Here is a 14,198-nt window from a genome sequence, read left to right as displayed (position 1 = left end):
TTTTACGATTCATAGACCAAGTGTTAGCGATGATTAAATTATGCACTGTGCAAAATTCTATTAGGCGGCTTCCTCTTTCATTTGAGTCTATATTCACCTACTATATTTCCTTCTCTTCCATTTCCTGCTATCGAATTCCAGTCCCCAATCACAATTAAATTTTCGTCTCCTTAAGTATCAGAATAATTTCTTTTATCCCATCATACATTTCTTAAATATCTAGCTCTACCTGTATGAGTACGAATAATAACAGACATATAGAGCCCATTACAGGACGATTATTATGGACTGTATATATAATCGACCTAGTGGAAGAAGCTTCATGAGGTTGTTCGTGTATGATGCTCTTACATAAAAGAAAGACGCTAGAGAAGTGTAACGAAATGCAGGAACACCTGCAGATCGATGCTGGGAGAAGGGGTCTACAGTTGATCCTCTGCACAAATAAATGTAACATTTTGCACATAAATTGTTGGAAATACCTAAAGGAGGGCGCTTACAAAGCTCTCACCGACCGATGCTCGAATATTTCTCGTCAGCATAACACACATACCAATCAGGATTGATAGAAAAAGCAGAGGAAAGCCAAAGGAGAGCAACACGCTACGTGACAGGTTCGTTTAGTAAGCTCGAAAACTTCACGAAAATCCTCATCGAACTCCACTGATAGACGCTAGAAGAGAGGTGTTGTGCTTTACGATGTGGTCTACTGTTAAAATTCCGTGACCGTGTTTTCCTTGAGGAGTCAACAAAAACATTGCTTCCCTCAATGTATATTTCGCAAAAGGCCCTAGAGGTAAAATTACAAAGTTTCGTGCTGAAGCGAAGGGTTATCAACAATCTTTAATCATGTATACTATTTGTGACTAGACCAAGAAACACGGAAAGTGACAGTGGTGCACAAGATACCCCCCGCCGCACTGTATAAGGTGGTTTTCTGAGTGTAGACGTAGAAGTAGTAGACTTTTAGGTTTGTCTTTTGTTTGCTGGTTCGTACCTTTTCTTCAAGGAAAACAGCAGCCAAACGCCGTGTAGCGTGCATTCCACTGGCCCTAAACCGCCGTCATTTGCCACTTTAGGGGTGCCAAGCGAACCTCGTTGGAGGGCAGAATGGAGGTCTGTTGTGTTTTCTAATGTAAGCTGGTTCTGCCTCTGTGGCAGTGATGACCGTGTGTTGTTTAGAAGAGGGCAAGCTGTGTGCTACACACACTGAACCTACACCTGGAGTTCCGATCTGAGATGCCATTTCGTGTAACAGCAGGAGCACTCTCTTGGTTATCCCACGCACCCTGGCTGAAAATTTGTACGTCAGTCTAGTGATTCGACCTGTTCTGCCAGTAATGGACAGCATTCCATCCGGTATTTTCCAACAGGATAACGATCACCCACACACCGCTGTTCTAACACAACATGCTTCACAGTGGTGACATGTTGCCTCGGACTGCTTGACCACCAGATCTGTCTCCAGTCGAGTACATATGGGGCATCATCGGACGACAACTCCAGAAACATCCACAACCATCATTAACCGTCCCTGTATTGAACGACCAAGTGCAACAAGCATGAAACTCCATCCCACAAACTGAAATACAGCACCTGCACAACACAATGCATACACGTTTTCCCAATGAAAACCTGAGGTACATATTTTTTATGCTCAAACTTTTCATTTCATCATGCGCAAGTACTGACAAGCGTTTGGCATCACTATGAAAATATCAGAAAGTGAATGTAGCAGTGCGCGGCACCTCGTGACCACCAGAACACATAGCTGTTGTTGATTCGCTGTATTGCATTGTGTAACTGAATATTTTTATTTTGCGTGTTAATTGTTGAATAATCATTTTACTATTTATTACAATGGAGAATATTACATAATTAGTTATTTTAGTCCATAAAATGAAGCAAGTGTACAAAGTACGTTTTGAAAAGGGGATCACATTTTTATAAATCTTGCGTCTAGAATCATTAAAAAAACCATCTAAGAACATTACCAAATAAATAAGTTTTTCGTTTTCAATAAAATATTCTGGCCTGAAATGGTAAACCTGTAGTCTTGCAATGTTAATCACTTAAATACACTACTGGCCATTAAAATTGATACACCAAGAAGAAATGCAGATGATAAACGGGTATTCATTGGACAAATATATTATACTAGAACTGTCATGTGATTACATTTTCACACAATTTGGGTGCATAGATCCTGAGAAATCAGTACCCAGGACAACCACCTCCGGCCGTGATAGCGGCCTTGATACGACTGGGCATTGAGTCAAACAGAGCTTGGATGGCGTGTACAGGTACAGCTGCCCATGCAGCTTCAACAAGATACCACAGTTCATCAAGAGTAGTGACTGACGTATTGTGACGAGCCAGTTGCTCGGACACCATTGACCAGACGTTTTCAGTTGGTGAGAGAACTGGAGAATGTGTTGGCCAGGGCAGCAGTCTAACATTTTCTGTGTCCAGAAAGGCCCTTACAGGAACTGTAACATGCGGTCGTGCATTATCCTGCTGAAATGTAGGGTTTCGCAGGGATCGAATGAAGGGTTCAAATGGTTCAAATGGCTTTGAGCACTATGGGACTTAACATCTGTGGTCATCAGTCCCCTAGAACTTAGAACTACTTAAACCTAACTAACCTAAGGACATCACACGCATCCATGCCCGAGGCAGGATTCGAACCCGCGATCGTAGCAGTCGCGCGGCTCCGGACTGAGCGCCTAGAACCGATAGACCACCGCGGCCGGCGAATGAAGAGTAGACCCAAGGGTCGTAACACATCTGAAATGTAACGTCCACTGTTCAAAGTGCCGTCAATGCGAACAAGAGATGAGCAAGACGTGTAACCAATGGCACCCCATACCATCACACCGGGTGATACGCCAGTATGGCGATGACGAATACACGCTACCAATGTGCGTACAAGCGATGTCGCCAAACACGTATGTGACCATCATGATGCTGTAAACAGAACCTGGATGCATCGGAAAAAATGATGTTTTGCCATTCGTGCACCCAGGTTCGTCGTCGAGTACACCACCGCAGGCGCTCCTGTCTGTGATGCAGCGTCAAGGGCAACCGCAGCCATGGTCTCCGAGCTGATAGTCCGTGCTGCTGCAAACGTGGTCTAACTGTTCGTGCAGATGGTGGTTGTCTTGCAAACGTCCCTATCTGTTGACTCAGGGATCGAGACGTGGCTGCACGATCCGTTACAGGTATGCGGATAAGATGCCTTTCATCTCGACTGCTAATGATACGAGGCCGTTGGGATCCAGCACGGCGTTCCGTATTACCCCCCTGAACCCACCGATTCCATATTCTGCTAACAGTCATTGGATCTCGACCAACGCGAGCAGCAATCTCGCGATACGAAAAACAGCAATCGCTATCAAAGTCGGAAACGTGATGGTACGCATTTCTCCTCCTGACACGAGACATCACAACAACGTTTTACCAGGCAACGCCGGTCAACTGCTGTTTGTGTAAGAGAAATCGGTTGGAAAGTTTCCTCATGTCAGCACGTTGTAGGTGTCACCACCGGCGCGAACCTTGTGCGAATGCTCTGAAAACCTAATCATTTGCATATCACAGCAAATTCTTCCTGTCGGTTAATTTTCGCGTCTGTTGCACGTCATCTTCGCGGTGTAGCAATTTTAATGGCCATTAGTGTATGTTACGTTGACAAATGGATTCCCGAAATTTCATTGCTGTACCTTATCTCTTTTAAGTGTCGTGATTTTTTTTTTCTGTCAGCGTATTCGGGTGTAGGAAGAGCAGCTCACCAAGTGCAAAGCCATGTAGGAGGCGCAGCGGAAGGCGAGGAAGCGGCAGTGCGAGTTGATGGACTCGGTGAAGAGGCTGGGCGCGCGCGAGTGCGAGCACACGGTGAAGTCGGCGGCGGCCGACACGACACCCCGGACGCCTTTCCTGAGCGCCGCCTCCGGCACCTTCCACAGCTCGCAGCCCGGCTGGTAGCGGCCCGCGTTCGGGAAGAAGTCCAGGTGGCCCACCGGCTGCCGCATGCCCAGACCTGTGGCAGGCAGCACGCAGTCGCAGCGAATTAATGACGAGGCTGCCACGTGCATCACCGGGCAACTGTTAACAAATGGCTCTGAGCACTATGGGACTTAACTGCTGAGGTCATCAGTCTCCTAGAACTTAGAACTACTTAAACCTAACTAACCTAAGGACTTCACACACATCCATGCCAGAAAGAATTTGAACCTGCGACCGTAGCGGTCGCTCGGTTCCAGACTGTAGCGCCTAGAACCGCTCGGTCACTCAGGCCGGCCAACTGTTATCACTTTCACCACTTAATCGCTCCTATTGTAATATTCAGTGTTAGTCTGTCCTGCGCAAGCCTCTTCATCCTTGCATGGCAGCTGCCACCAACATCCATTCATACTTGCTTACTGTATTCAAACCTTTGTCTCCACGATAACTCCCCTCCCCCCCCTCCCACTTGTTTCCACTATCAAACTGACAGTTCCTTGGTAGAGTACGTGCAGAATATGGTGGCCAATGCACCAAAGTGCTGAGCGAATTCATTCGTTTGTTCAGAAGAGGAGGCCGACATCACACACATCCATACCCGAGGCAGGATTCGAACCTGCGACCGTAGCGGTAGCGCGGTTCCAGACTGTAGCGCCTAGAAGCGCTCGGCCATTCCGCCGGCCGCGCCGCCAATACGGCCGCATTATTCCACTAACGTCAGACTTTTTTTTTTTTTCAATGAAATTATGTAATTTTTACGGGCCATCGATAGCTGTTGAAACGAGAAACGCTGTCGGTTTTGAAACAACATAAATGGAAATATTGGCACGTTTATTTTTGTATAGAGAATGTGCTTTCTCATAAGCTATTGACCTTACATTTGCTCAGTTCCTCACTTAATTAACTTAATAAACCACTATTTCAGAATTTTCTCGCAGTTGCGTCTCCAAAAAATGTTCGTGAGGTGATATTCTGTAAACTCCGCTGCGTTTTGGCAAAGGAAGCGTATTTTAACATGACAACAAAAGAAATATAGATTTTAGTCAAAATTTGCCACCCATGACGCTTCTCTGAAAAATATAAACAGTTAACAAGCAACATGAAAACAAATTGCTGGTTTTTAGATACTAACGAAAGCAGAGATAACAGTAGATCTTGCTGAATGGTCACCATGCAGGTGTCTGCGTGGAGGGACTGCACTTAACATTTACAAGAAGTGTGATCCTAGGTTTTAGTTTAGACCGGCACTTCCACTTCGGCGCTCGGCGTTTCCCTGACAGAGCCGCTCTTGCCACACGTGCCGTGCTGATTGCGCATCTACCGGTCACGTTATTCTCCGTGCACGTCACCTCCCGACCTGTTCTATCAACCAATTCTTTCCCCTAGTGAAGATGCGTCGCAAATTTCTTCTCTCTCACAATTTCATTCAGTACCTCATTATTACCTATATGATACACTCATCTAATCTCCACTGTTCTTCTGTAACACCACATTTCAAAAGCTTACATGAACCATGGACCTTGCCGTTGGTGGGGAGGCTTGCGTGCCTCAGCGATACAGATAGCCGTACCGTAGGTGCAACCACAACGGAGGGGTGTCTGTTGAGAGGCCAGACAAACGTGTGGTTCCTGAAGAGGGGCAGCAGCCTTTTCAGTAGTTGCAAGGGCAACAGTCTGGATGATTGACTGATCTGGCCTTGTAACAATAACCAAAACGGCCTTGCTGTGCTGGTACTGCGAACGGCTGAAAGCAAGGGGAAACTACAGCCGTAATTTTTCCCGAGGGCATGCAGCTTTACTGTATGATTACATGATGATGGCGTCCTCTTGGGTAAAATATTCCGGAGGTAAAACAGTCCCCCATTCAGATCTCCGGGCGGGGACTACTCAAGAGGATGTCGTTATCAGGACAAAGAAAACTGGCGTTCTACGGATCGGAGCGTGGAATGTCAGATCCCTTAATCGGGCAGGTAGGTTAGAAAATTTAAAAAGGGAAATGGATAGGTTGAAGTTAGATATAGTGGGAATTAGTGAAGTTCGGTGGCAGGAGGAACAAGACTTCTGGTCAGGTGAATATAGGGTTATAAACACAAAATCAAATAGGGGTAATGCAGGAGTAGGTTTAATAATGAATAGGAAAATAGGAATGCGGGTAAGCTACTACAAACAGCATAGTGAACGCATTATTGTGGCCACGATGGATACGAAGCCCACACTTACTACAGTAGTACAAGTTTATATGCCAACTAGCTCTGCAGATGATGAAGAAATTGAAGAAATGTATGATGAAATAAAAGAAATTATTCAGATTGTGAAGGGAGACGAAAATTTAATAGTCATGGGTGACTGGAATTCGAGTGTAGGAAAAGGGAGAGAAGGAAACATAGTAGGTGAATATGGATTGGGGGACAGAAATGAAAGAGGAAGCCGCCTGGTAGAATTTTGCACAGAGCACAACATAATCATAACTAACACTTGGTTTAAGAATCATGAAAGAAGGTTGTATACATGGAAGAACCCTGGAGATACTAAAAGGTATCAGATAGATTATATAATGGTAAGACAGAGATTTAGGAACCAGGTTTTAAATTGTAAGACATTTCCAGGGGCAGATGTGGACTCTGACCACAATCTATTGGTTATGACCTGTAGATTAAAACTGAAGAAACTGCAAAAAGGTGGGAATTTAAGGAGATGGGACCTGGACAAACTAAAACAACCAGAGGTTGTACAGAGATTCAGGGAGAGCATAAGGGAGCAATTGACAGGAATGGGGGAAATAAATACAGTAGAAGAAGAATGGGTAGCTTTGAGGGATGAAGTAGTGAAGGCAGCAGAGGATCAAGTAGGTAAAAAGACGAGGGCTAGTAGAAATCCTTGGGTAACAGAAGAAATATTGAATTTAATTGATGAAAGGAGAAAATATAAAAATGCAGTAAGTGAAACAGGCAAAAAGGAATACAAACGTCTCAAAAATGAGATCGACAGGAAGTGCAAAATGGCTAAGCAGGGATGGCTAGAGGACAAATGTAAGGATGTAGAGGCCTATCTCACAAGAGGTAAGATAGATACCGCCTACAGGAAAATTAAAGAGACCTTTGGAGATAAGAGAACGACTTGTATGAATATCAAGAGCTCAGATGGAAACCCGGTTCTAAGCAAAGAAGGGAAAGCAGAAAGGTGGAAGGAGTATATAGAGGGTCTATACAAGGGCGATGTACTTGAGGACAATATTATGGAAATGGAAGAGGATGTAGATGAAGATGAAATGGGAGATATGATACTGCGTGAAGAGTTTGTCAGAGCACTGAAAGACCTGAGTCGAAACAAGGCCCCCGGAGTAGACAATATTCCATTGGAACTACTGACGGCCGTGGGAGAGCCAGTCCTGACAAAACTCTACCATCTGGTGAGCAAGATGTATGAAACAGGCGAAATACCCTCAGACTTCAAGAAGAATATAATAATTCCAATCCCAAAGAAAGCAGGTGTTGACAGATGTGAAAATTACCAAACTATCAGTTTAATAAGTCACAGCTGCAAAATACTAACACAAATTCTTTACAGACGAATGGAAAAACTAGTAGAAGCCAACCTCGGGGAAGATCAGTTTGGATTCCGTAGAAACACTGGAACACGTGAGGCAATACTGACCTTACGACTTATCTTAGAAGAAAGATTAAGGAAAGGCAAACCTACGTTTCTAGCATTTGTAGACTTAGAGAAAGCTTTTGACAATGTTGACTGGAATACTCTCTTTCAAACTCTAAAGGTGGCATGGGTAAAATACAGGGAGCGAAAGGCTATTTACCATTTGTACAGAAACCAGATGGCAGTTACAAGAGTCGAGGGACATGAAAGGGAAGCAGTGGTTGGGAAGGGAGTAAGACAGGGTTGTAGCCTCTCCCCGATGTTGTTCAATCTGTATATTGAGCAAGCAGTAAAGGAAACAAAAGAAAAATTCGGAGTAGGTATTAAAATTCATGGAGAAGAAATAAAAACTTTGAGGTTCGCCGATGACATTGTAATTCTGTCAGAGACAGCAAAGGACTTGGAAGAGCAGTTGAATGGAATGGACAGTATCTTGAAAGGAGGATATAAGATGAACATCAACAAAAGCAAAACAAGGATAATAGAATGTAGTCTAATTAAGTCGGGTGATGCTGAGGGAATTAGATTAGGAAATGAGACACTTAAAGTAGTAAATGAGTTTTGCTATTTGGGGAGCAAAGTAACTGATGATGGTCGAAGTAGAGAGGATATAAAATGTAGACTGGCAATGGCAAGGAAAGCGTTTCTGAAGAAGAGAAATTTGTTAACATCCAGTATTGATTTAAGTGTCAGGAAGTCATTTCTGAAAGTATTCGTATGGAGTGTAGCCATGTATGGAAGTGAAACATGGACGATAAATAGTTTGGACAAGAAGAGAATAGAAGCTTTCGAAATGTGGTGCTACAGAAGAATGCTGAAGATTAGATGGGTAGATCACGTAACTAATGAGGAAGTATTGAATAGGATTGGGGAGAAGAGAAGTTTGTGGCACAATTTGACCAGAAGAAGGGATCGGTTGGTAGGACATGTTCTGAGGCATCAAGGGATCACCAATTTAGTATTGGAGTGCAGCGTGGAGGGTAAAAATCGTAGAGGGAGACCAAGAGATGAATACACTAAGGAGGTTCAGAAGGATGTAGGTTGCAGTAGGTACTGGGAGATGAAAAAGCTTGCACAGGATAGAGTAGCATGGAGAGCTGCATCAAACCAGTCTCAGGACTGAAGACCACAACAACAACAACAATACATTCTCTTCTTCTCTGAATTGTTTGCCTCCCACTTTCCATTTCTGCATAAGGCTACACTTCAGACAAATATTTTAGTAAAAGGTTTCCTGACATATAAGTTTGTATTCAATGTCAACAAATTCGTCTCTTTCGGAAACGTTTTTCTTACTACTGCCGATGTGAATTCTACGTGCTCTCTATTTCTGTCACCGTTACTTATTTTACTGACCGAATAGCGAGACCTCTCTCATTGCTTAACGTTATTCCCTCAAAATCGCCTCATTTAATGCGGCAACATGCCATTATCGTTGTTTAACTCTCGTTGATGTTCATCTTATAAACTCTTTCAAGACACTATCCCCTCCATTCATCTGATTTTCGAATTCCTTTGCCATCCTTGTGTAATGACATAGTAAATTCGACCTTATTATACATAATTTCTTTTCTCTTGCTCAGTTTATTGCACAATACACTTTAAAACATCTAATTACTGGATGATCAAGAAGTCAGTATAAATTTGAAACCTTAATAAATCACGGAATAATGTAGATAGAGAGTTAAAAATTGACACACATGCTTGTAATGACATAGGGTTTTATTACAACCAAAAAAATTGCTAGCCGCGTGAAAGATCTCTTGCGCACGTCGTTTGGTGATGATCGTGTGCTCAGCCGCCAATTTCGTCATGCTTGGCCTCCCAGGTCCCCAGACCTCAGTCCGTGCGATTATTGGCTTTGGGGTTACCTGAAGCCACAAGTGTATCGTGATCGACCGACATCTCTTGGGATGCTGAAAGACAACATCCGACGCCAATGCCTCACCATAACTCCGGACATGCTTTACAGTGCTGTTCACAAAATTATTCCTCGACTACAGCTATTGTTGAGGAATGATGGTGGACATATTGAGCATTTGCTGTAAAGAACATCATCTTTGGTTTGTCTTACTTTGTTATACTAATTATTGCTATTCTGATCGGGTGAAGCACCATCTGTCGGACATTTTGTGAACTTTTGTATTTTTTTGGTTGTAATAAAACCCCATGTCATTCCAAGCATGTGTCAATTTGTACCTGTCTATCTACATTATTCCGTGATTTATTCAGTTTTCAAATTTATACTGACTTTTTGATCACCCAGTACATGCCAAATGCCAAATGTATAAAAGTAACCTCCAGTTCCAGCTGTCGTGTGCAGTTTTTATATTGCCTGTGCATAATTTTTATTTTATTTTTACTTTTCAGTGATATGTTTTCACTTGTTATGTTAAAGACTTAAAATGCTAAGGAAATATTGGAAAGTATAATATGACAGACAATACTTTTTGTTTCTCAGTATTTTGTTAATGTTTGAGAGAGAACTACACTATGTATCGAAAATACTACATTATTTGTTATGAGCAACAGGACGACCAGGCATTGAGTAGGTGAGAGGACTGTGAACAACAGTGATGTGTAACGACGGTGTTCAGCATAAGATTCAGTGTCTGATCACAAGCATACGGACACCAGTTAGCAGACGATACTATGGTGTCTATCCACCTTCGCCTTTATGATGATTTGTTGTCTGCTGGGGACACTGTAATGAGGTGTCAGTCTCTGGAGGAATAACAGCACATTCGTCCTCAAGAGCCGAAATTGGGAAAGGTATTGAGCTCAGCCCATAGGCGTTCCACTGGTTTCAGGTCAGAACTGTTGGCAGGTCAGTCCATTTCAGCAGTGTTATTGCCTACAAACCGTTACCTCACAGATGCTGCTTTATGACAAGGTGCTCTCTCATGCTGATGCACTCTGTCACATATCCTAACTTTCCCTCTAGTGTATGTAATACACAATGCTATAAAATGTCTTGATATCGTTCTGCATTTAGCCTTTTCGTAAGTGCAATAATGGGACAACACACCAACCACGCAAAACACCCCTTGACTGTAACATATCATCCTCCATGTGTCACAGTTAGGAGTACACATGATGGCTAGTAACGTTCTCCAGGTTCATTCGTGAGTTCATGCATGGCGCACACGGGGCCCCAAGCTATTGCAGCCCAGTCTTCCTCCCTCGGCTGCATTTCCTTCACTGTACCCCTCCCTCCTCATCCTCATTACTTCCCCGCTGTTCCCTCCTTCCTCTCTCTCGGTTTTCTTATTTACGTCGACCTGGCTATCCATCTTGTTCCTTGTATTTTTGACGGTTTTTTCTTTCATCCTTTCTGGCGTTTTTGGTCCTCCTTTGGGTCTGACCTCCACTTCTAAATTTTCTACGTTCATCGAAAACTATTTGGTGAAAAACTTCTTTCCTAGCGTCTACAGCGTCGATTTCTCTCCCCTTCTTACTTTCGCTCTTTCTTCCTCGCCGGAGACCCCCTCCACCCCGCTAGGTTACCAGTACGTGTAGCCAGTCCTTGTGATGGGGTTGTTATGAAACCATCCCCCTGACAACACAGGGATTGCAGCCCAGTCTTCCTGAGCTGTTGTCTCCTCAAGTATGCCAAGGAGTGGTTGCCTGTCGTTCTGGAGCTTGGAAACTCTCGGAAATGGCTGCTGTGCCAGACAGCCCTTGCTGTGGCTGGGTGGCGCCCATGGGGGTAGCCACTGATAAGAGAGGATGGTATCATGGCGGATGCTTAGAGCATGAGGCGTATCAAGCTGCAAAAATCTGGCCTTAGAGTAGTAGCAGGTCATTGAATTATGCTTCTCATGACCCTGCAGCCTTCCTTTTCCTAGTTAAACCCTAGGAGGAGAGCCAGGCTCGCCGTCTTGGGATGAAACACTTTTCCCAATACCTGATCCGTACTAGGACAAATGGGGACACATTTTCCAATAAAAACCTGTTGTTTTTTGTGGAGAATATCGAGGACAAGTTTGTTGAAGTAGTCTGTCATTAGGATGTGGTCAGGCTCCCTGTTGATCAAAGCCTCTTCTGCTGCCCAGTCTGCATCTCTTTGTGCTTGTGATCGTCGTAGCGATGCCACAGTTTCTATTACTCCTCACCAGTCTCGTAATGCCGTCCAGGGAGTGATTTTTCATAGGGACCTCATCCTGCAAACTGATTAGGAACTCTTGGCTAATCTAGAGCGATGCAGCGCGCATTTTGTTCGAGGTGGCAGAAGGGTCATAAAGACAACCATACTCATACTAGTGCCTTTATTCTGGCTTTCGAGGGGACACCCTCCCAGAGAAGGCCAAGGTTACACTGAGGCTCGTCAAAAATATGACCGATTCCACCCTGTGTCGATATTTTGCCTCTGTTGTATCCTTTCCCCTCCTACCTCTTCCATACCCCTGCCCCATTCCCTTCTCCTCTCCCCCCCCCCCCCCCCCTGCGGTTCCAATGCCCTCTCCTCTGGGTGCCGCTCCCCCTCCATGGCCGAAACAGTGCCCCCTTCTTTGGCATCTCCATTGATAGGGCACCCCCCAGGACCCTTCCAACTCCCCAGTAGCCCTCAGGCCAGAGGCCTGCTACTACAATTCGGCCACTGGACACACTGTCTGTGTGCCCCAAGCTCACCTGCTCTCTTTCAGTTCCGGATCTTGCAGAAGCCTGCTCTCCCAGTGTGCTCTGCCCTCCTCAACCTGGAAAAGAGTAGGTCCCAGGACAAGGCCTTGCCAGTGCCCCCAGAGGAGCCATCTCCCCCTTGCAACTTCAGTCTGACGTCTTATTTATGAGCATCACCCCATCCTCATCGGTGATGACCACTTACACAGTGATATGACCTCCCCTCGGCTTCCTTACGTCTAAGAGGGACATTCGCCACATGATAATCCACTCTGTTTTCTGTATTGCTCATCATCAAATGCACTTCCTTGATGACATCTCCAACGTTTCGCAACTATCGGGCATTCTGTCACAACCATTCCGGCCCCAAAATAGCAACTGTAGGGGTCTGCACTTTGGTTCGCACCAATGTCATTAGTGACTGGAACCCCCTCTGTACTAACCTTGAAGCAACAGCGGTACGAGCGCGTACGACCCCTGCGATCACCATCTGCAGTGTCTATGTCCGTCCAGGTAGGCCATTTTCTGATGTTGACCTCCCTACCTTAATACAGCAACACCCGTCCCCACACCTCTTCCTTGGGACTTCAGTGCACACCACCTCGTGTGGAGAATGCCACTGTCAAAGTGGTAGAGGTCTTCTAATTGACCGACTTATTACATACTTTGATTTGTGACTCCTCAACGATGGTTCGCCTACCCACTTAGTGCCGATCATGCCATCTTTTCTGCTATCGTCTTACGATATCCACCCTGCTCTTGTGGCTTCCCTATGTTGGTCAACCCATGATCATAATTGTGTCAGTGATCACTTTATGCTGATTCTATCGTTCCTCCGCCGTCGCGAAGCAGATGGACCCCCACATTAGGCAATTCTCCAGAGCCAGTTCGCCTTATACGTGTCTGCTGTGTACTTCAACACGTCTCTCTCAGATTTCGTTGATGCGGTCGTACAAGACGACTCTTGACACTATTCTCCATGCTGATGGCACTGCTATCCCCCTACCTACAGGTTCCCCTCGTTGTCGATTGGCACTATGGTGGACGAAGGACACAGCAGACACTATCCAGGAACAGCCGACAGCTGCTGCAACGATTCAAACGACACCCTTCACAGACCAACCTTACACTTTTAAGCATTACTGTGCTAAGACATGCAACGTTATTAACCAGAGAAAAAGGAATGCTGGGAGCGCTATGTTTCCTCCCTGAGGACGTAAGCCTCTTCATCGCAGGATTGGTCCAAGCTGCATAGCCTTCTGCGCTGTCAGCGACAATCAACTGCCCAGGGTCTTATCCTACAGAATGCTCTGTATAGTGATCCATCGGTCCTTGCAGAACACCTCAAAACACACTTTGTGGCAGCATCGGAGTACTCTTCATATCCTATTACCCCCCCCCCCCCCCCCTCTGTTTCAACTGGCACCAAGCTGGAGCCCGTAATGAACCCCTCACTGAATGGGAGTTCTTGCAGGCTCTTACCTCTTCACGTGACACTGCCCAGGCTGAATTCTATCCACAACAAGATAATTGAACACTTCGACGTTACCCAGAGGCAACATCTACTCACATTTGGCTCATAGGTACTTCCCCTCGCATTACCGAGACAGCATCGTTATTCTCATCCTTAAGCCCAGGAAAACCCAAGGTCTTTGGACAGCTACTCATAGATTGGCCTGACCATACTTTGTAGACTGCTCGAGAGGATAGTTAGAGTCAGATTATGGTGGGTACTCGAATCTCAGGACCTTTAGTCCCCTTATTGGAGGGAAGGACGATTTACAACTGACCATTTACTCAGAATGGAAATAGCAATCCAACAGGCTTTTGCTAAGCGCCGACACCATATCGCGGTCTTCTTTGACCTACATAAGGCATACGACATGGCTTAGCACTGTCACATTTCAGTTACCCTCCATGACTGGGACT

General features: G+C 45.0%; 1 protein-coding gene across 1 annotated transcript in view; it reads right to left on the bottom strand.

The window, feature by feature from the left end:
- Nucleotides 1–14,198, bottom strand: part of LOC124764117 (pancreatic triacylglycerol lipase-like) — a 210,907-nt gene that overhangs the window by 50,579 nt on the left and 146,130 nt on the right. Inside the window, exon 7 of the mRNA XM_047249131.1 lies at nt 3,789–4,036. Within this exon, the coding sequence (XP_047105087.1) occupies nt 3,789–4,036 (248 nt within the window). The remainder of the gene's footprint in view (nt 1–3,788; nt 4,037–14,198) is intronic.

Source organism: Schistocerca piceifrons, chromosome 1 (assembly GCF_021461385.2).
Source record: "Schistocerca piceifrons isolate TAMUIC-IGC-003096 chromosome 1, iqSchPice1.1, whole genome shotgun sequence".
Lineage (NCBI taxonomy): Eukaryota > Metazoa > Arthropoda > Insecta > Orthoptera > Acrididae > Schistocerca > Schistocerca piceifrons.
Note: the sequence above shows the minus strand (reverse complement) of the source record. Positions and strands in the feature narration are given on the sequence as shown.